Below are 23,690 nucleotides of genomic sequence, written 5' to 3'. Positions count from 1 at the left end.
GTGCGTTGAAGCTGTTGTGTATGTCGGCGATCTTGCGGTGGAAGAACGAGGCGAGTGAGTTGCAGAGGTATTGCGAGGGAGTGATGTCGTTGTTTCCAGCGCTGGGGTTGGAGAACTCTTTGACGATGCTGAAGAGCTCCTTGCTGTCGTGGGCATTGTTGTTCAGTCGTTCTTTGAGTGCTGTCTTCTTGGTGGTGCGGATCAGCTGATGGTGTTTGCGGGTGGCGTGCTTAAGGGCAGTCCTGTTGTCTGGTCGATCCGCCAGGCTTTCTCGAGGGTGCGGCAGTTCTTCTTGGAGTCCTTGAGTTCGTCGTGAACCAGGGGGTTTTCTTGCTGCCGGGTCTGCTGGGAGGGTTCTTTAGTGGTGCGAGGTCGTCGGCGCAGGCGGTCAGCCACTTGGTGAGGTTGCTGGCTGCTTCGTTGGGGTCCGTTGTGCTGGTGGGAGGGTTCTGGCTTAGGGAGGCGGTGAGCTGCTCGGCGGTGAACTTGCTCCAGCTCCGGCGAGGAACCTGTTGCGGGTGGTGGTGGGTCGTGGTTCTTCTGAAGCTGAAGTAGACGCAGCTATGGTCAGTCCAGTGGAGTCCGGTGGAGTGGCTGAAGGAGATGTGCTTGCTGGATGAGAAGGCGGGGTCAAGCGTGTGGCCGGCGTAGTGGGTGGGGGTGTTCACCAGTTGCTTGAGTCTGAGGTTGGCGAGGTTGTCCAGCAGGGTGGTGGTGTTTCTGTCATTGATGTTCTCCAGGTGGAAGTTGAGGTCCCCTAGAAGGATGTAGTCAGCGGAGGGGAGGGCGTGCGGGCTGATGAAGTCTGCGATGTCTTCGCTGAATTGTGTGCGTGGTCCCGGGGGTCTGTAGATGAGGGTGCCTCTGAGGGTGGTCTTGGGGTCGGTGTGTATCTGGAAGTGGAGGTGTTCGGCGGCGGTGAAGGTTTCGTCGGAGTTGGTCGAGATGCGGATGGTGTTCTTGTGTACGATGGCGATGCCTCCTCCCGTCTGATTGACGCGGTCCCTCCGGGTGATCTTGTATCCGTCTGGGATGGCTATGGCGATGTCGAGCGCTGAGGAGGCGTTCATCCAGGTTTCAGTGAGGAAGGCGACGTCTGGTGCTGTTGCGTCGAGCAGGTTCCAGAGTTCGACGGCGTGCCTGTGGATGGAGCGGGTGTTGAGCAGGATGCACTTGAGGTGGTTGTTGCTGGTGTCTGGCTTGGGGTGATAGGTGATAAATACTGCTTTATAGGCAAATTTATCGAATGGGACTTTGTGGTTCTCCATTTCCGTTCAAGCTTTGTACAGGTTGCTTTTTCAGTTTTGAGAGACTCCGAATACCAAGGATAGATGGCTTTATTAGGTTTTGGGTGGCTAAAGTTGGCAGGAGCAATGGTATCTAAAGCCCGATTGAAAGTGCTCTGGAAATCTTCTAGAGCAAGATTGATATTTTAGTGCAATGTGGAGGGTAGGGTGGAAAAGTGCAGTGTAAAGGATGGGAGTGATACCTTCCTCAACGGTCTCATAATTCTAGGTGTGACCGTCTTCTGGTCTGAAGATTCTCCTGCTAGGAGATGGAAGTTTAATGAACTATGGTTTGTCCAGGCCATTGGGATAGCAGGGTCTACCTGTAGATTTGATGAATTGGTAAATGTAAGGTCCAAAGTATGACTTGCTATATGAGTGGGGCCTGAGACTTTTTGAAAAAGTCCCAGTGATTCAAAGTCTGACAACAGTCGTAGTGTTTCTGACTCTGAGTCCAGTTCTGCATGGTAGTTGAAATCTCCAACCAACATGAAATTGTCTGATGCCAGGATGTGTGGTACCAGAAATGTATTCAGTTTATTACTGAATTCCTTTTTGAACCTGGAGCATGGTAGACTAAAGCACCTTTCCAGATTACATTTGTGTGTGAGCTCCAGTTTGAAAAAACAGAGCTCTACCCAGTCGGTAAGAAGTGAGTCCAGTACAGTGATTTTAGCGGGGCTGCGAAAGGCAATGGCAACTCTCCCACCCATTTGGACTCTCTATCTTGTCTGATCAGCCTGTATTAGTCCAATGCTTTTAGAATACAGGGAAGTGCTGCGCGAAAAAGCCATGTTTCAGAAATGAAGCCGATAGCTGGTTTGTCAGTTGCAAGGAGATATCATAGTTCTGCAGCATGTTTAGGAATGGAACGGTTGTTACAAAAGAGTCCAGGCAGCTGAGATTGGTATGTTTCAATGTTCTGTGGTAGTTCTACTGCTACGTTCTGAAAGGAAGAAGCTATTTTGTGCTCTGGCTAAGATTATTCTAAGAGGCAGGCAAATCTTCGTCAGGGGTGGGGGGAGCACAAATGAAGCTGCATTGACTGCATGCATGAGGGCCGTCATGATCCAGATGCAGAAATGAGGTGCAAAGTTGACTTCGGGTCTGTGAGAGGATAGAATGAACCCTAATATTTTTAAGGTTTGAGCTAGTATAAAGAGTGGGAGGAATTTGCTTACCCGTTTTTTTTAAAGGGACATTTTTAAATGTATGGCTCATCCTGAGGTCCTCTTGGAATCTCATCCCCAAACAAGCACAGCCTTCATGATGCTTCATTGTCCAAGGCTCTGCTGTATAAAGTGAGTCTCTAGCTCAGCTCTACAAGGTTTGTTCTCACATCCACAGGTGAAACAAGTGAACTTAGTTCAATGCATCAATGCTTGAATGTGACAGGTTTTTGTAGCCCCACAAAACCCCACCCAATACATAGTTGAAGTGGCATCAATGCTTTTGGGTTACTAACAGTCGCTAAACAGGGATCCAGGGACACTGTGGTGATTGGAAACAAACCTATTTTGTTCTTACCAATATCACACACACAAACTGTGGTAAGACAATACACTTGAAGTAAAAAGCATGTTTATTTGAACAGGTGCACCCTGTAGCTCAGTAGATCTAAAACCACCACAGAGAATATGATTAAATAGCCAAAATTCATGTTGCGAACAACGAGAAAAAAATTAACCTTTCCACCATGGTTAAAATGCCATCTAAAAATGTAACACCCTAAATCCTACTTTTAGGCGCTACTCAGGAAGAACCTGGAGTAGAAAAACTTGCATCTAGATTTTCTTAGAGAGAATCAATGCTTAAGGAGAATCAACTCACCGTATACCTGTTTAGAGCCAAGTGCTGTAATTATCAGTTGTCGGGAAGGCAGTTCTTTCATACTATATCTTATCTAAGATGGAATTTTCAACATCACTTTAGGAAAGGTAAAAATACGACAACACCTGCTTCAAAGCAGATATGTTGATGATTCTGCAGAAATGAGACTAAAATGGATTCTCGGCCAATTTAAAATGGAGTCAGCCTTATAGTCGTTATGTCAGCTCCCCCAAAAGTGCTGCCCAGCTCTGTGATCGTTTTACACATGGCAAGATGCTGAAGACCAATGGAGAAAAAGCAGGAATTGCTAATGATTTTTTCAGTGTGTTGCAAAATCACCCCATTGTCTCCAGTGGCGGCCGCTACAAAACAAAAGTGTTGAGGCAGTGGGAGGGACTGGGAATTTAGGGGAAATTAATGATAAAAAAACGTACCTTTCACTGCAGCTGCCTCCCACATAGACAGCCTCCTCGATCCTTCAATCCCAGCACTCTCTGGGAAAGCAAAGGCTCCCCACCCAATCCAGACGCTGCTCTCATGCTGAGAGCAGTGCCAGGTTAGAAATGCGCATGTCTGTTTGGCCGGCCTAAGACGACCGGCCAAACTTACATGCACACTTCTAAGTGCTCACCACTCCTCCCTTTCATGGCCTGGCCTCACCCCACCCTACACAGACATACCAGCCAGTCACAGAAAAATAAAATGGTTTTATTATCATTTTATTTGTCTGTGACTGACTCTGACAAGTGGGGAGACGCTTCCCCGACATTACTCCTCAAGCACATTCTCAGCACTTTAGAATGTCCTAGGATCGAAACCACCACCTTCATGGGGTAATAAAAATACAAAAAGCATGAGCAAAATGAGTTCCATATTAGTCTGGTTGCAGTCTGTCCATAGCACAGCTTTGCTTACATTGATCTGAAGACTTAACTCTGTTGTGCTACCCAAGCATTTTGTGTTGCTGATGTGGGTAATCCCTTTACAGGAGTGTTGAGGTAAAATTAGGCTATTTGTGAAGTTAGAGGAAGCTGATAATGTCAACATTAAAACCAGGGCTGGCTTTAGGGCGGTGCCACCGCACCGGGTGCTGGCTTTCTGGGGGCGCCGTGCTTGAAAGTTTATTATGCTTTTGAAGCACCTGCTGCAGCGTTTCTTTCCCCCGGCAATTACCAGGCCTCACATAAATGTCACAATAACTCCTGTGATTAATTATCGTCCTGGAGAGAGATCAGCATTTTGCATAGTTGAGGTTTTGACTTATGTTAAGTTAGTGCAGAGGGTTAATATGCCTGCTGCAAAGAAAGTGTACCAAGTAGATTACAGAGTGCGTATGATGTAAACAGATCAGCAGGTTACTGCTTCAAAAGAGACATCCTTTTGTTACTTGCAATTTATAACTTGAAGTCCTAATATAGAATAGTGAGCTATCAACTTTCATCCTAGAACTGCATACACACTGCAAAGTATACATTATTAGAACATTGATTAATGTTGCAAAAAGGATTAATTTGGCTAGAAATCGATTCTTATTATTGAAGAGAACTCCCAACTATGCTGTTTCTTTTTCCGAATCTGAGTTTGTGCTTCTCCACACCAAGCACTCTTAAACTATACTGCCTACCAGTATGGATGACATGTGACTCCTACACTTTTAGTCCTTTTGTTTATGTAACATTTCCTATACACTGATTTACACACGTATGATTGATTGTCTCTGTGTAATGTGTGTGTGATGCAAAGTGCTCAGACACCCTACACTGGTATGAGTGGCGCTATATAACTAATTCAATGCATCTGAGAGTGTGGTTATGGAGACTTGGTCACTGTTAAAGGGTGCTAGTGAGAGAATCCGTGGAGGAGGTGGTCATTGGGGGGGGGGGGGGGGGGGCGCCAATAAACATTGTCGTACAGGGCGCCACCAGCACTAAAGCCGGCCCTGATTAAAACGGAGGACATTGTGTCTCCTTACCTTAAACTTGATATTTTTTGCCAACAAGATTTTAAACAGAAGAGAAAGAGATAAATACGTAGTGGCTGACTTTCTCAACATGTAGAAACCTAGCATCAATCCATCTTCTGCTTTACCACATAGTGTGAGCCTAGTAGGCAAGTACTTGTTGCGTAAAGTCTCGTTTTCCTTCATCAGTTCAGGGTCTGCGTTCAGACTTGCCTTTTGGTTCACTATAATTGGCATAGCTGTCAGGCAGTGGCGGGGATTAGTCGTGTTACTATGTCTTTAGAGTCTATCACTTCTAATTGCTACTCAAGAGAAAGATATAATTAGATATACGTATGTTATCCTTTTTGATAATCAAATACTTACCTCAAATGGGTCACATTATTAAGAAATACGCTATTTTGAAAGACTCTACGATATATGTATTGAACGTGAACAATTTAAATTCGAAAACGCGATGGGCCCTAGGCTTGGGCTCGGTCTCCTTGAGCCACGCCAGACTCGGCTCAGCCCATGTTATTCATTTGCTGGGTCGGCCACCTCTTTAAATCACATAGAATGGATTATACGAACTAGGTGGCCGTTTTAAAACTGTAACATCTCGCATACGGTTTACAGGCCTAAAGACGATAAAATTCATTTCAACCCACGCGAATATCGACCCGTTTTATATTCTAGTGTAATTTGTATTTATACGGCGCAGAAATAAGCATAATCACAAGAAAGGGAGGAACAACAGTAGTGTTGGATGTCTTCTTTCTATTTTTATGACTTGATGACTCCTGGGTAAACACTAAACATAAAAGACTGTGGAAATTGTAGTTCTAATTTTAACGGAAAGCCATCACTTCAAAGGTACACAAGAGTCTCTAAGAACTACAACTCCCAGAAAAAGCAAAAACGCGACTGGCGCTGAGACACGAAGCGCGACGATGATTTTCGCCGATATGTGAAAGAGGATTGTGGGAGCGGAGCGCAGGACTGTCAGCGAGGGTCTTCGGAGAGACTATCTAGAGACCTTGTCTCCGTATGAGCGTAGGTAAGTTTTGTTAAAAACAGAAAAGCTTACCCTTGTTGTTTTTATCAGTATTCCATCGAATGGTACGGTCCACACGAAGGTGCTTTATTCAGTGTTTGGGCGAGTCCATGCAAAAAAGGACTGTGTTAACTAGTACTGCACAGTAGCACAATGTAGCATTTTTATCAACTGTGATTAAACAGAAACCAAATCTGTAGTAGTGGTTCGAGATTTTGTTTACTTGAGGACCACCGCCCAGCAGTTGTCATGGGTGGGGCATTATACATCTCCTCAATGCTCCAATTTGGGGATGAACAAGCATTGTAGCTGAAGATCTGTTGTAGTCCGCTCCTGTTTTAGCATGCGTTTTCCCCCTTGTGCTGCTGTTTGCGGGAGATGGTGGCTCCAGGACATAAGTACGAAGTGGTAATTGGGGAAGAGGGGCTTGGGATATTAAATGGCACCTATCACAACCTTGAGTGTTCAGTTTTCTGATTTACACGATTACAAAATTATTTCTTCCAAAAATACCCCTCACTTTGTTGCGAGTCAGACAGCAGATGCAATTCCACCATCTCATTCAGTGCTACAGACTGGTGCTTTTAAGTGGTTGCAAAGACCCTTCCCAAACATTTTCTCGGGGGCAGCAGTTGTATACGCAGGTAGGGATGATACCTCCTCAAAGGAGGCTGCTTAATAGCCTGACATCGATGGCTGGTTTGCTGGAAGCAGGAACGCCTTCGATATAGGAGGGGGAACAGTGTATGCTGCTCTGACTAATGTGGGGTTCAGTGTTAGGTGGGAAACAGCCATTTTAAAACAACAACACTTCATTCTGAGGCTTCTAGGTTCACAAGTAATCCATACTCAAACACGATGTTCAACCGTGTGTAACAATTCTTGCGTCATCCGGTTGTGCTCTAATGTGACTCAAGGACAGAGGCAAGAAGAGACGGCGAAGCACGAGCTGAGACACCAACATGCAGAGGAGCATGCAAGGAGTATTGCAGGCATAAAGCTGCGACTGTAAGTAGGGGCAGAATACCACTGGATTTCGGGCAACGAGGGGGATAGATTCACACTCCTGGAGTCTTGCACCCTTGCCCCAAAAGTTGTGGTTGTCCTAGCTGTATCTTCCCCTGAGGAATTAGCAATTGGTTAACATCGCCTGATCCGGGACTACAGACTGGTCCTGCTGCCACCTGCAAGAGGAATAAAAGCATCTATTTCTATTGTGTCAGGAGGTGCCAACAGTTGACATCTGAGGCAAGGGGTATGAGTCCCCTTCATCGCTATAAAGCATCAACGCTACTCCCGTGACATGCGTGGACTGCCCAGATGAAGCCCAGGTCAAGGGTGAGCCCGTCGGAGCCTGAAGAGGCTGGGCCACCCCTCCAACAACTACTCGGCGTCCTAGTGAGTGGACTGCTAACAAGATTTCTGTCCCACAAGTTAGTCATTCTTTCCACCTCTCACTAGCGTTTCTATCTGGCCCGTATATAGATTCGGCAGAAGAGAGACCTCGAACCCAGAATTCTATTTTGACTTTATTAAACAGTGCGGTGAGTGCCATCTTGGATGACATCACGCTTGTGGAAGATCAACTGGCCATTAATCACTCGGATACAAACGTTATTTCTGGCCTTACCGCCCAATTTGAGACCCTGCCTGTGGTCACCCCCAAACAGACTTTTGCAACTACTCCTGCTGGGAGGGGTCGGGGGGGGCAGGGTTCTGGCAGGACTCTCAAACGGAGCCAGAGACGCTCCCAGCACTTCAAAAGCTAGACCATCGAGAGTCAGCAGAAAGGCTGCAGTTTTTAATGTTAATGTTTCGAGGGCTTCAGGCCCACGCTAGACTAGGAAGGCTCAGCAGGTGCTATCTGGCACCAAGGAAATAACATACGCAGTAAGAGCTCCTAACTCCGCATAAATTAGCACTCCATCAGCATTATAGGTATTATGGAAAAATCAATAGATTTGCCCCCAAAGCAATAACTGGATATTTTCGGAAACTAAATTCATTTTGCTCCCCAAACGCCAGCTTTGCATTTGTGGTAAACAAACTAAATCCCCCAAACAAAAGCTTGTCAAGTTAAAGAAGCATTTGCAATGCATTAGGTCTCGCATTTACGTCTCTAGTTTTTACGACACGTACACACAGAGGTGTGTGCCCGTTTAAAATAGATATCGCAACAAATCTGTGCACATTTAAAATACATACTGCAACGAAGTAGAGCATCAAAAAGAAAAACGCAGTTGCTCTACTACGTTGCAATGTGTATTTTAAACATGCACACTTTTTAGCATTGTGCTTGTATTAATCTTGCATTCCCTAAGAGTGTTTGTCTTTTCCAGGATGTGGTGTTTCTGTAGTTTTTTTCTGTGTAACATATTACTATTCTACTTTGGGTACGGAGAACTGCTTTGCCTCTAGGTGTCGGGGTGAGTTCAGGTTGTAGGTGGGTATTTATCACTGAGCTCTATTGAAAGTTCTCGAGCCAAGCCTGAAGACAGTATGAGTTTCTCACTGTGCCTGTCCATGGGTCATAAAATATTGAGAATAGACGCTCATTCAATTCTTAGCTTCTCTACAGAGCGCACAGAGAAATGGTCACTGTGCCAGTTGTTATTGTGAGGCTATGTGAAAGTGAGTGAAGGAGGTACACATTTGTCATATATTGACCGGACGTCAGAAAAATAAACTACAGTGCTTACAGCTGAGTATGTCTGTGCAAAGGATATTTGATTACTTAGGGGTAACTATCAATGAGAGTATGACGTGCTTCTCCCCCCCTCCCCCCCCCCCCCAGCAAACCAAGTCTCAACTGAAATTGGCACAGTTGGCAGGGGGCATTCTAAAGCTTGCTAACAAGTCAACCATAAAGCCAATAGGACCACCATTAGAGATTTACAAAACACAAGCCAGGGGCGCGGTGTTGTATGGGGGTCAACTATGGGGTCATGTTTGTAAGTCTGACATTAGCATGACTGAGAACAAATTTCTAAGAAAACTATTGGCCCTACCATCCAGCACTCCACTCCTCCCATTGAGGTTAGATCTGGGTATAAGACCGATCGCCCATGAGCTTGGCGTCAAACCCTTAAGGTTTTGGCGTAGGCTCTGGGCCACTCCTGAGCTATCAAATTACAGGCTGGAATTGGCAGAAATATTATGTATGCCCAAGATATGGAAAATACCCTGGCTTATGTATGTCAAGAGCAAATGTGGTAGGTTGGGCATACCTGCCTTATGGGACGACCCTTTGAATAGTTGCAACGCGATCTCTCGCAAACACCTCTCTAGATTGTTTTATGATAGTAAGTTGGATTCTCTCCTCCATAATCAAGAGGTGGGCACTCTCACAGAATCTTTTTTTAAAGATTAAACGTATATAATTGTGAATTTTTTTTAGATGACATCTACCCCGTCTTAGCCAGGAAACTGTACCTGCAATGGAGATGTGGAACCCTACCACTTAGAGCATTTACGACCAGGTGGTCTACCTCTTCTCCAATGAATTGTCCCGGTTGCAATTGTGATAATGAAAATGAACTTCATGTTTTATTTTTTTGCCCGCCTTATAGTAAGCCTAGAAGGTTCTGGCTCGTACCTTTGTGTAAAAATCTGGGGTTCGCTCACTGCATGAATGCATTCCGAATACTTAAATCAGATGTGATGAGATCTACTGTATTCGCTGTTTCAAAATTCCTGGCTGCTATGTGGTTTAAGCGACGAGTACTACTGAAAACTGCATAAATCGTTAATCTGGATGTACAGTTTCTTTTCCACATTTTTAACTGTTTTTAACATTATAACTAGCCTTGGCGTTCATTTCATACATGTTCTTCTTTTATGGCTATTATGCCGAAATAAAGATTTTACAACAGCAAAGGATATGGTTAAGTTAGGGAGATGCAAGAAAGTGCATGCAGGAGACATTGAAAAGGGGGTACTAAAGAGGAAAAGGATGTGATGTGATATGCAGATGGAGGATTTCAGAAAGCTGTGGGGAGTAAGAAGGGTGTAATTGTGTGATATAGAGAGACAGCAGAGGAAAGTGTACTGATGGAAAGAATAGAAGTGACTGAGACTCTGAAGACCACTACCCCATTGACAGACCTAAGTAATGTTTATTTCACAGTCTCATGTTTTCAGAGTTGAAGCATTTTCGATCCAACATAATCATTGTTACTTCTTTACCTTGTACAGCAAATGAGCATTTGCAGATGCAATTGTCCTGGCTTGTTTTAGATGCATGTCTCTTTTTGTGTTGTGTCTGAATGCAATGACAGGTCACAGAGCGACACTAAAGACTTGCTAGGTGGCACACTACGGAAAGTGCAGGATTCTGGTCTATATGTTTTAAGACACTCTCTTAATGATGTTGGCCGCACCTTAGAAAGGATGCCCTCTTGGAGATCCTCATAGTTTTCATTCCACGTAAGGCACTCTTTTAAGGGGTTACACAGAATTGGGGCAATTGGAAATTGCGGTTTTGAGAGATTAAATCTGTTAAACGTTTAGGTCTGTGAGGTTGAAAGTAGAATATGAGATGACTTGGAGAAGTTCGGTCACATATTTTGCTCTTGGGGTGCCCTGTGGGGCGCTCACGCTGCAATGACTGACAATCTATTAAAAACATATTTACACATTTGTGCGCACAACTTCCGGCAGCCGCACAGCCCTAAAGTGACCCTCGATTTTCAAGGGACTTGTCAATAATTTTACTTTTTTACAATGCGACCTACAATAAGTTACACATGTGCCCTTCGCTCCAAAACAGTGAGAAACACACATTCGATGCATGTTCTATTAAATTTTTTTTCTACAGTGTGTACTGAAAGGTTACAAGGCACAGGCAAGCTACGCATTCAAAACTATTTCCCTCTTCATTCATTAGCAGTATTTGGGAATTCATTGGCACTATTTTGTTCGAGTTTTGGGACCATTTTTAAAGTGGTCTCTTGAAGCAGACATCAGAAGCAAATACACAGTACACAGGGTCAGACTGCCACGGAAATTACCTATTCTGGTAATAGCATACCACGCAAGGTGTGCTATTGGACTATTTCAGAATACCTGTGTACATAACGTCGCTCTCAGACTTTTATCATTTTTTTGTTTTAATAACTGCGGAGTCATGGAAAATCTCGCAAGTACCTGTATGCCAGACAACCTCAGATTGGCTCCCCATTTGGTGCATTTCCCCCAGCAACCGGTCAATCTGCTAATCCTGCCACAATTTCCAGGATTTGTCTATATCTATATATTTTCTGCAGTATGTATATACTCAGTTGGATGACAAACCTCTGTTTCACCACCAAAGTGCCCTAACAGTTGAACATGCGCAAAGGCTAATTGAACAAAGATGGAGATCTTCACCATCATCTGACCACCTCATGCTATTAAGAAGCACGAGAAATGCCTACCACAGAATGGTCAGATGATCAAAAGCAGACTACTTCAGTAAGCAATTAGACCGTGCCAAGAACCGCCCCAAAAAGCTATTCAAATTAATCAAATCTCCATCTAAGGCTGCACCCCACCGCCCACAAGCTAACCCAGACTCACTTCCCAATTGCGAGGAATTTGCTGCCTTCTTTACTATGAAGACTGAAAACATAAAGACTGACCTGCTCAACGACTTAAAATCTGATACTCACATAGACACTTCACGACTCCCGCTAAGAGCCCCATCCACATGCTCCACAAAGTTCGACCTAAAAAACCACGCATCCTGGTCCTCCTTCCACACCTACAGTGAAGAATCTATTTTAAAAACGCTCACTGCCCTGAACCCTTCCAGCCACTTCACTGACCCTCTGCCCGCAAACTACATAAGTCTTCACCCCACTGCTATTGCCTCTATGGAACAAGATTATCAACTCCTCTCTCCATCAAGGCACCATCCCAGAAATCCTGAAAGCAGGGCAGGTAACCCCTATCTTAAAGAAGCCATTAGTGGATCCCTCGGACTTAAATAACTATCGCCCAAATTCAAACAACCCCACTCTGGCCAAACTTTAAGAAAAATGTGTCCACACACAGCTTAGCAAACACATAGACCTATTCAACCTACTCGACCAATTCCAATCCGGCTTCCGTGCAGGGCACAGCACTGAATCAGCCATGACCCATATAATAGATGACGCATTAAAAATCCTTGCCAAAAACGAAGCCTGTCTACTAATCTTGCTTGACCTATCCTCTGCCTTTGACACCGTTAAACACGACAACTTGATTGATCTCTTGAAATACAGAATGGTATTATCTGGATCTGTGCTAAATTGGTTCACCTCCTTCTTACAGAATAGATCACAAAGGCTCAAGGTTAATCAATCCTTATCCAAGCCCATCCCAGTCACTTTAGGAGTACCGCAGGGATCTTACCTTTCACCCACACGTTTCAATCTGTTCATGGAACCGCTCACCAATCTGCTCAGCTCCCTGAAGGTTTATTACCACATGTACGCAGACAACACACAACTCTACAAAAAGGTCCAGTCATTTGAAGACATAAAATCCCTCAATTTAACGTTTCAAAAAACGCAGAGCTGGCTAGCCGAAAACCATCTGAAACTAAACCCACTCAAAACGGAATTTCTCTTAATTGCTCGCCCCAACCAATCATCCACCATCCTCGAGTGGATGAACCACCTAGCAGCACTCAAAGGCCAACCCCTCAGTATAGACTCAGCCAAATCGTTGGGAGTGACCCTGGACAGAAATCTAAATATGCAGAAACACATTAGCTCCTCTACAAAAGGAGCAAACTTTCAAATGAAAACCTTGAGAGACTGAAACCCTTCCTGCCAGCAAATGACTTCAAACAGGCAGTTCAAGCGCTAGTTATCCCTAGATTGGGAGCATCACTCTGTGGCCTCCCCAGATCGTCGACGGCCCCTCTTGGAGCTTCCCTCAACGCAGCTGCTAGACTCATCACAGGCTCCAAATGCAACCATCACATCTCCCCTGACCTGCGAGCCCTCTACTGGCTACCTTTCGAGGGGAGAATTAATCTGAAAATCGCTTGTATGAAACACAATGAATTAAATCATTAAACTCCTAGTTATCTAGCTCAGAAACTGGTGCTCTCATGTGGTAACAGATCCAAAAGGAGCTCCAATACTCTCCTATTGAAACCACAACGATTTATAAAGAAGAAAACATAAAACCGCACCTTCTCAGGAATGGCGCCCAGCATTTGGAATGCATTGCCCCCAGAAACGAGATGGAACCAGTCTACTGCATTCTTCAAAAAAAAAGTGAAAGCTATTCTCATGGCTAAATTTACTTGAATTTTCCATATACACCTGTAATATATCTATTTTATATAGTATTTGTGAACTTTCTGTATTAAGACTCACTTATATCTCTCTATGCTTGTTTTCAATTACTTACATTTGCACTGTAAAGCACTCTGATACCCGTAAGGGTCTTGTTCGCTAAACAAAACCTTCAAAATAAAATAAAAAAATGAATACACAGATAAATGTATTGTATGTATCTTAGCTGATGACAAGTTATGATGTTTTGTTCTGTTGGTGTTGATACTCTAGAGTGCGAACCTATCCTTTAATTAGTATTGATTTGCCTTTTCTTTCTCTCTTTTTTTTCTCCTATGTACCAATAGCCCGGTGTACTTTTCATCCTTTGACTTATACCATCAGCGATTGTTCTTTTGCTATGGCACAACCGCCAGACCATGGACCCAATGACACCATTTCCTGTGACCAGGGACCTGCAAACCATTCCAGACCTGGGAAAGGATTCCAACCAAAGCTACCTAATATTGCAGAGCTTGCCTGCCAAAATGGGGGACCATGGCTTCCTACATCTATGGACCCTAAGACAAACGAAAGCTTGAGCGAAGGTGACAACTGTCATGAAGGGAGACCAAAACGCAAACGCAGGAGACGAGCCCATCGGAAAGTGAGGCGCTGGCGACCTTATGCGGAGCTGACATGGGAAGAGAAGAAACTACTTGAGGAAAAGGAGTCTCAACGGGCAGCAAGGATCCGAGCAGAAATGTTTGCAAAGGGTCAACCCATTGCTCCCTATAATACCACCCAGTTCCTGATGGAGGACCATGATTTGAAAGAACCAGATTTAAAGACCGGGGAAGGCACGCCAAGAAAAGCGTCTGTCAGGAGAGAGGACACCAGCGAGGATGACTTCAATGATGAAGAAGGGGAGGGAATGTCCAGTGATGACCTGGATGGAGGAGGAGAGTTCCTGCAGAGGGATTTTTCTGAGACCTATGAGAGGTACCACACAGAGAGCCTAGAGGACATGAGCAAGCAGGAACTGATCAAGGAGTACCTCGAACTGGAGAGGTGCTTGTCTGTAAAGGAGGAGGAGAACCGCTTGTTAAAGTTAAGTGAGGAGCAAAGCCGTAGGGTTTGTGCGGACCAGCGCCGAGTGCAAGAGTTGGAGCGTGAAATAGAGCGTCTCAAGGAAGAGAACCTGAGGTTGACCAAAGAGAAGGAACCTCCTAAACTGAATAAGGAAAACTCACAAAATCTCAACTCTTAGCTACATTCTGTAACAAGGTAACTCATGCCAATCCATACGTGCCCAACATTTTGACAACCATGTCACATTTTTTTTTCTCGCAACAAATTTTATTCATTTTCAAGGGTACAAAGTGGGCAGAGCTCGGCAAGTACATACCCAATGATGGGGAATTATACAGTAGCCGGTTTATTGTCCCATAACAAGTGGGCCTGTAAAACGTCAGGCCAAATGAGCCATAAACAACACCCTACCCATCCAAATATATATATACACATGCAAGCTGTTAAAAACTGGAAAAAGAAGGGAAGTACTGTTGGTGAACCATTTTCTGTGCTGTGGTGGAAGAATGGGATCAGTGAGTCAAATCCCAGGGTCGCACAAGTCTTAGTGTGGTAGGGGGAGTAGGTCAATACCCCTTTATATCTCCTAATGAGACCAGATCTTCCTGTGCTTCTGCAGGCACCCCCACGCTTCGAAGACCACAATTTCTGCCCCATGCACTTGTCCATTGAACCATGTCACAATTTTGATTCAAATCACATTTCTAATATTTATTTTTGTGTAACTGTGCTACAGTTTTGGGCACAGTAGCCATTTGCAGAGAGACTTCTCAAAGTAAATGCATGTAATTAATCAAGAGTATGTAGAGCCCTGAAACATGCATTTCATGGCACTAGTAATTCTGAATTAATTTTATATTTTCTGGCATTGATTTTTAATCGTGCTATTTGTACTATTATGGACGAGGTGAGGTACTTGCCAAAGCAGAAAACTCCTGTTGTCAAAAAGTTATTTTATTTTTTTCACTGGTAAATCCACTGTAGTAATCACACTTATAGCAACTGATTTAATCTTCTATTATTAAGTTCACAGGAACAAGGTGCATGCAGCATTGTAGCAGGGCGACCTCTGAATGCAGTACAGCATTCCAGATCACCCAAATAAATACATTCTGATGACATATTACAGTTCTACGTTCCACCCCACCAAGTTAATAAAGACACCATGTTATTACAACCACCTTCAGTGGGGGCATGTGGAGACAACAAGGACACCAATCCTTTGGTAAACAGTGCATCAAAGGGGATTATATTTTTCCTCCAACCTATTGTAGAGTACAGTTATTTCTTAACCCAATCAATGTTTTCTGAAGCGAAGCAGCTAAATAAAAAAGGTAGAAGTGCATTTCTCTTTATTAAAATGTGGGATTTAGAACATGCCAGGCACTGTATCTGTGCAGTTATTTGACAGCTGTGGTGTTCTAGGATTTGAAGGTGAGAGTGGCTACTCCACAACTCATTAACACTCTTGCCATGTTTGGGTGTTTCTGTGAGATTCAGGACTTCAGAAAAGAGAACTGCAAATTCCAGGGTTTGATGCAAGTGTTGCCTTTGTTTCAACAGAACACGTTTAGGTTGGAGAAGCTCTGAAACCTGGACCCCTGTGTATTGACATTGGGGAATAAGCACAGTGTAACCTGAGGCTGAAGAAAACCGTTCTGCGTCATGGAAGTTGTCGTCGATGGATTTAGCATCCCGTGGTCCCGCTGATTTTTCTATCCCTCTCACATTCCTGTAGAACTTTGACCAAATTGCAGCAATTTCTGATGCCTACTAGCAGAGGTGACGTAACAAAACAAAAAAATCAAGCACCTGTCTATCAACGCAGAAGCATTAAGCAACGAGTTTATTTGCCTACTTGTTCACCAGTACTTGTATAGAATCTGGAACGTCGTCAAAGCTTTCCATGTTAAGTTTTGGGTTTTTTTTTCTTTCTTTTTTTTTAGTCGTAAGGTGAGACGGTTGAATTAGCTTATTTATGTTTGTCACTGAGATACATCTATCTACCTGGTCACAAAACCCTTTTAGTTCATATTGTGCACTGCATATTGATGTATTTACTGACTGGAATGAAAATCATAAACAGTTTTGTGCTACAAATCTGCCTGATCAATCTTCAGGCCAAAGCCTAGAGATGCAAACCGCATTAAGGACCAGTCTGCCAATGCAGTTTCTTTTCTTTATTCCTTTTCTTGGGACACAGTCCTGTGGTGTGGATGAGCTGGTGGTTTTTGTTTCTCTGAATATGGATTTACAGTCCCAAACATGATGGATGCCCTCTTTTGGCCAAATGCATACTTGATGCTTAGTATAGAATCTCCCATTTATTGGTAGTTTTTAATCCGTTTGTACACGGTCTTTGAGGCGCCATATTTTACTTTCTCTAGCAACGCATTGACCCTAATGTTGGTAGTTCTGAAATATATACATATGTAGTGTCTGTTATGTTTTTTAAATTAAAGCTATGTTTAAGCAGTGTGCGGTTTTAGTCTCCCTGCTTTTTTATTATTCATTGTTTAATTGATTTTTAATCACTATATTGAAGTGGTTTATTGATACTTCACTAAGTATATAAAGTTGATTGGAAATGCTTTAGCATGTACTTATCAGATGCTGTGAGCTCCTCCTCGTAGAAACCTTCTTTGCCAATGCTAGAGGGGATCAGCCTTTTACAAGACCATTCCTGTCCCACCAGTAATAACAGTGCAACCCAAACTGCTAGCCCATCACTGGTATTGGGTAGTCCATATTAGGAATTGACAGCAATCATTTTTAGGTCGAGCCTGGGCAGCTCATGCGCTGCTCTGCGAGGTATGCTGTATTCAGGTATGGTCTTGAAGCCCCGCCCACTCTCCGCCCATAATTTTAATTGGCTTTTGTCATTGTCCTTTGTAAATGTTGGCTTTTGATTTGTTGATAGGCTTATTATTCCCTCCTGCTATTCCCTGTCTGCTATTGTTACCTCCTATTAGAGCTGGCCCTTTTACATGTGTCCTAACTCGGAAGCTTTCATTAGTAGTTTAGAGAAGTATTTACTTAATTTATATAGATAGGACTCATGGGACGCCAGCAATGGTGGATGATTGTGTGTATTAGCAGCGCTCCCATGTGTGCTTTCACTGTGGCTGACCCCCATCACTCACGGGATCCTGGTAATGGCAGCCGATTCTTTGTATTACCAGCGCGTTTTCTCTGTGGCAATGCAAAAGGTCTCGCATTTGAGAGAGTTTGAGCTATTGGCATTGTAAATGACAATGCCTTTTATTTGTGTTGGTTTTTAAAACAAATAAAAGGCATTGTCCTTTACAATGCTAATAGCTTACTCTCGCAAATGCGAGACCTATTGCATTGCAAATGCTTATTTGATGTAGTGTGTATGGTAGGGAGTGGGCAGCTTTTTATTTTAGGTTCCAACAATATTGCATGTACCAATTTTACTTCTATGAAGGTGGGTATCTTGAATTCTTAGAAATATAATATTTGGGGATGTGATGGGTGCATCCTGCTATCTGGTACACTAAGAAAATCTAGTGGCTCCCACAATAACTTTCAGTGCCTTGAGCTGTCATGCTTGAAGATGAAGTCTTGTAATAAACACACCTGAGCTACGATAGTTTGTCTTTTTCTGGTAGATAAATTGGGTGGAGTCTCCATAGCAAAAAGACAGCCTGCAACAAAAAAATGCCATTTTTAACTTGAGTAACATGGGGTATAATTTCCGGCGCAATACCGAGTGGTCTTCACAGCTCTTGATTTTAGCAATTTCTCAGATGCTGTACATGCTAATCTCCAAACTACCTGGGGACAGACAGGTTAGTTAGTGTTTCATCTACCTAGACATTAGTGGTACCAAAAGGGAAACACTTTTGGTTCCATACAGCTTTTCATGTTAACATTTTAAATTAAAAACGCTCTTTTGCCAAACTTGATCTATTTCTTGGGGCTTAAACTAGCCTGTCCTGTTCAATCTCACCAAAGTTTGAGTTACCTGGTGCCGGGGAGGGACACTGGTTTGCAGTGGCGGCTCCTCGAGGGAGTGCTGCGGGCGTGGGGCAGGGGAGGGGCAGTGTGGGGGTAGTAAACTCTGGCATACGGCAGAACGGAGTTAAGTAAACAAATAAAACGTATTACATTGCATGCGCTGCATCGCCATTTAGTGATGCAGCGCGCACAATGTAATTCATTTTATTTATTTGTTTACTTAACTCCGGCCCTATGCCAGAGTTTACTACCCCCCGCCCCTGCCCCTCTCCCGCCCACCGCCCCGCAGCACTCCCTCGAGGAGCCGCCACTGCTGGTTTGTTGGGAATATTACAGGTTGTCGCACTAATCTTAGGGGAACCCACAGCTTTTGAACCTACTGATCAGCCCATGCTGATCCTACTTCCTTGTAGCCCCATGAAAGATCTGGCTGTGCTACGGTAGAACCCAGAAATACCAGGGGAGGAAACCCCATGTTAATCTATCCCTGTCGGCTCTGCGGACTAGCTATGACTTGAAGGATGTGTGGAGGGGTAAAACATCCTGCCGAACCTGGCTATACATATTTTTCAAATCCTCATAAGAAATGTGTCAGGCTAGATTACTTCTTGGTGGCATCCTCTCTGATTACAACCGCATGGGTAAAGAAACTACCCAAATTACAATTGGACCACAATCCCTTAGTCATGGATTTAGTATTTCAGACTGAAGACCGTCCACAGTCGAAGTGGACGTTTGATAGATCTTTATTATCTAATGATCAATATCTCAAATACATTAAACAACGGGCCACAGAATATTACAAAATGAACCGGTATAGTACTTTTAAATGTGTAGTTTGGGATAGCTTTAAAGCAGGCCTCCGGGGAGAAACAATCTGTTATGTGGGGACGGCTGTAAAACGAGAAGAAGGAAATTAATACTTTGATAACTGAACTGGGGGAATTAGAAGAAGAACACACTAACGCAATTAGGCAAAAACAAGATAGGGAAGAATTATTATTGCGACAAAATGTAATGATCCCACAAAAGCCGAAAATAGTAGCTATTGCATCAGGAAAGGGGCAGCTATTTATCAGGCACACAAAAACGAGAGATATGAATATGGCGAGAACGTACTTAAGATACTTGCCCTGCGGACTAAAGCAAGAGTAGCCAGAAACAACATAACGGAAATTAAAGGTCAAGACGGTATACATCATACAGAAGTAAAAGACATTATCAAGACCTTTGAAAAATGTTATCAAGATTTGGATCAGCAGGAAAGTCTGGATCCTATGCTCTTCAATGAAACTGAGTTAGCCCTAGGAAGTCACCATAGGCTTAGTGAAGAATCGCGACAAGAAGTTGATAAAGAAATCACGGTGGAAGGGGTGCTATCAGCCCTGAAATCCTTGGCTTCAGGAAAAGCGGCAGGTCCTGATAGAATTCCATTGGAATTATATAAAGCAATTCAAGAGGAAATAGCTCCGATACTCTTAGACCTGTTTCTAGGAATACAATATAGCGGGATCCCTCCTGAGTCCTGGCAAGGAGCAGATATCGTGATCGCTTTTTTTTTTTTTTTAAAGAGAAACCCCCTGACAATCCTGCGTCATACAGACCCATATCCCTCATGAACGTTGACGCCAAACTGTACTCAAAAATCTTAGCGACTCGGTTAGGGGGGAATCATAACCCATCTAGTCTCACCATGGCAACATGGCTTTATACTAACAAGAGGCACAACAGACCATTTCAGACGTGCTATAGCCTTGTTTGATATAACTGAGACAACTGGTGAGAAGATGGCTATGATCCTCCTAGATGCCGAGAAGGCATTCGATCGTGTCTCATGGCAGTGTCTTTGGGCTACTATGGTACAGAGGATTTGGGCCTGGCTTTTTGACAGCCATACAGGCAATGTATCACAGACCATATGCGAGGCTAAACATAATGGGTCAAGAATCAAAATCCATTGACATTGCAAGAGGGACAAGGCTGGGCTGTCCCTGTTCTCCAATATTATTTGCCCTTTATATCGATATTTTCATAGAACAAATCCTCCAAGATCAGATAATTACATCAGTCAACTGTAATGGGTATGATACAAAGATAATGGCCTATGCCGATGATCTGGCAGTGGTAACCACTGACCCAGAAAACGCAATTAGTCAAAATTCAGAAATTAGCCTGCAAATATGGTTGAAAATCCGGTTACCTGCTAAATACAGGGAAAACCCAGATCTTATGCAACTCTAAAACTACGATGCAACGACCCTCGAAGATTAAATGAGGTAATCTATCTCGGCATTAAGATCAGTAGCAACGTAGAGACCATTTGGAAAATAAATATGCTACCTATGATTAATAAGATCAGCACGGATCTACGTAGTCTAGATAGACTACATTTATCACTTATAGGACGATGTAATGTACTTAAGATGGTTATGCTCCCTAAGGTCCTATGTACGTTTAGGTCTAACCCACTAGAAATTGAAGATTTATTTTTAAAGAAATTAGACGGCATATTTAGTAATTTTGTGTGGAAAAATTCAACGCTCCCTTATATTCTTAGCATTACCACAAGATCGAGGAGGATGGTCTGCACCTAATCTTGGATACTATTACTATGCAACTTTCCTACAGCAAATGGCTTTTATGATTTCATCAGGCGCCGGTAACAGACATGATGTAAACAGGAACCTCCCCGCGATATGAGCTAGCAATAGGAATAAATGCACAGGGAGTACTTCTCCGACAGATGGAGCCCTGCTTCTATAAAAAAAACTAAATTTAAGGTGGTAATTGCAATCTGGAAAATATGGAAAAGAAAGGTAGAGCTCACGAAAATATCGAAATATAATAGGTATACGCCATTGTGGCGATCTCCTCTCTTTCCCACATTAATGTATGATAAATTGGCTAGGCATTGGGAGGATAAGGGAATCTTGAAGGTGGGGGATCTTTATTTATTCGAACAAAGGCTGTCGTTCTTTGAGCTACAGCAAAGGTACGGTATAGCGGTCGGAACATACTTTAAATACAGACAGCTTATCAGTTTTTTAAAATCAAATTAAGGAAGAGGGATTCTCCGTGCGCAGGAATTTATTAATAGAGACTGTCTCAGCCCCAGATAAAAATCAAAAACGTACATAACATTTTGATTGATACGTTTCCTGACGACCTGGAGGTAGTAGAAACTAAATGGGCTACCAAAGTAGGAGACCCCACATTGATTTGTATAATTCACTTGCTTTAGCTAAGGGGACATTCCTCTCAGCCAACCTGAAAGCCCAACACTATTATACGATAAATGATCTTTACTTTACTCCTGCAAAATTACATTGGTGGGGGAAAAGCGGGGACGATAAATGCCCCTGATGCGATCAAGGGCCAGCAGATACAAGGCACATGTTTTATGGCTGCGAGAAATTGAATCCCCTGATAAAACAAATAGAGGAATTGTTGTCAGCAGCAATAGACACTTTAATCAATATAACCCCAACCCTAATGTTGTTCGGATGCGATGAGAAAGCACAATGTGGCCATACTAAGTACAAGTTTGTTTTTATTTCAATGGCTGTAACTCGGCTTCTCATTGCTACATATTGGAAAGATGTGGACCCTCCTCAATTTTAGGCTTGGCTGGGTCACTTGTTGGCTATATACCATCTTGAGAAATCCTTATATAAATGTAAAGGCCGGGATGCAAGGATAGGCAGGGCAATCTGGGGTCCTATGAAGAAATGGATCATAAAGCAATTTGTTGTGTACGGAGATAGGTTGAATCATAGGGTATATATTCCTGGTCCTAAATTCTGTGACAGAAAAGAACTGGTCTGTAATCAGTGATTTCTATTTCTCTTCTCTCCCTTTTTTTATCTGTATTGTAAATATCTATGAAATATTGAAGAATAAGCTCTTGCGTAATTAGATGTCAGCCATATTTATATGTAAAATTGCTTATGAATGTATATTTTTTTTTACTTGATATACTCTCTCCAAATAAAAATAAATTAAAAAAAAAGAAATGAAAGATCTGGTTGTAGGCTTGCCCGCAGTGCCAAATCTTTATTTATTTGAAAAGAAAAGTGCCTGTGCCCATCACTTCTTTGCACTGCTAGTGTTGCTCAGTACTGTTGGTGCTAATTGCTTCTCACAAAAGCTGTTTATCAGTTAATTGACAAAATGTCAGTATATTCTCAAAACGCAAAATAATGAGCATTAACGTAGGGTCCCGTTTCTGTTCTAGTTAAATAGCTAGAGCCATATATGGTCACAAGACAAAATAATGCATTCACAAGAGCTCTGACCCCATCTGCCTCCGATAAAAACAAAGAACAGTCCCTAAAAATATCATAGTATTGCTTCAGAAAGCATGCCAACGGGGAGACTGCCTTTCAAAGTAAGGGGGGAAGCTCCCTCGCTAACATCTCAAACTGCATGTTGTATAGTTTTTGCAAATGGAGGAATCGCATTGTCCCCATGGTGTAAAACCAATATTAATTCCCAATATCCTATGGTAAAACACAAAATGCATCACTTGGAAAATTACTTTTGCTCTAATATTATAGAATAATACCGCATTATGCATCACTGAGAAAACAAAGACACATCGAAAGTTATATACATAAGCTCTGCTAGCCAGAGGAAGAAGCCTTATAAAGAAATAGTCAAGCTCTGCTCCTTCCAACTGGACATCAGCAGCATGAAGAAGAATATATTTTAAAGATGCAAGAAAAACACGGCTGTAAAACTAACCCGCTACGACCGACGCGAGCACTACCTTCCAGGTGCTGTGCACGACCGTTGGCCGACGCAGCCCCGCCCACCCTTTAGAACGCAATTCCACCACGGTAAACGGGTTAAATGTAACAATTTTTTACTATATTCTAGGGGACACATTTTTAAAGGCGTGTTCATTTTAAAATGTACAATTTACAACAAATGGGGAGTGAATTTGAGGCCTAGTCAGTCAACTTAAAAAGCTTTGTTATGTTATATACAGTTCAATTAGTTTATTTACAACCAATTCATGTAACTAAGCACATGTATTTGTTAATTCTAAGTTTACCTTGACAATGCTGCTGTAAATGGTATGCATTGAGCGGGTGGTAACTTGAAGTGTGTCTTGCTTTATAATTAAGTTGGTATGTCTTTTATTCAATCAAAAATATGATCATTTCCAATAATAAAACATTTTATAGGTATAAAAACAATAAAAGATTAAAAACCAATATTTCAAAAAAGTCATATAACAGACTAACTATAGC

The 23,690-nt window shown here is 42.9% G+C and overlaps 1 protein-coding gene across 2 annotated transcripts; it reads left to right on the top strand.

Moving 5' to 3' along the window:
• The first annotated feature begins 5,983 nt into the window (after positions 1–5,983).
• Positions 5,984–16,934, top strand: LOC146809217 (protein HEXIM1-like). 2 transcript variants are annotated; one of them, XM_085616036.1, is made up of 3 exons: positions 5,984–6,115; positions 13,731–14,649; positions 16,018–16,934. In XM_085616036.1, the coding sequence occupies exons 1-2, from the start codon at positions 6,106–6,108 to the stop codon at positions 14,630–14,632; spliced, it is 912 nt and encodes a 303-aa protein (XP_085472162.1). In that variant the 5' UTR covers positions 5,984–6,105; the 3' UTR covers positions 14,633–14,649; positions 16,018–16,934. The 2 variants fall into 2 exon arrangements, with proteins under 2 accessions (XP_085472162.1, XP_085472163.1); XM_085616037.1 differs by having other exon boundaries at positions 5,995–6,111.
• Positions 16,935–23,690: the final 6,756 nt, after the last annotated feature.

This window comes from Triturus cristatus, chromosome 7, assembly GCF_964204655.1.
Source record: "Triturus cristatus chromosome 7, aTriCri1.1, whole genome shotgun sequence".
NCBI classification, from domain to species: Eukaryota; Metazoa; Chordata; class Amphibia; order Caudata; family Salamandridae; genus Triturus; species Triturus cristatus.
This window is presented reverse-complemented; position numbering and strand designations above follow the sequence as displayed.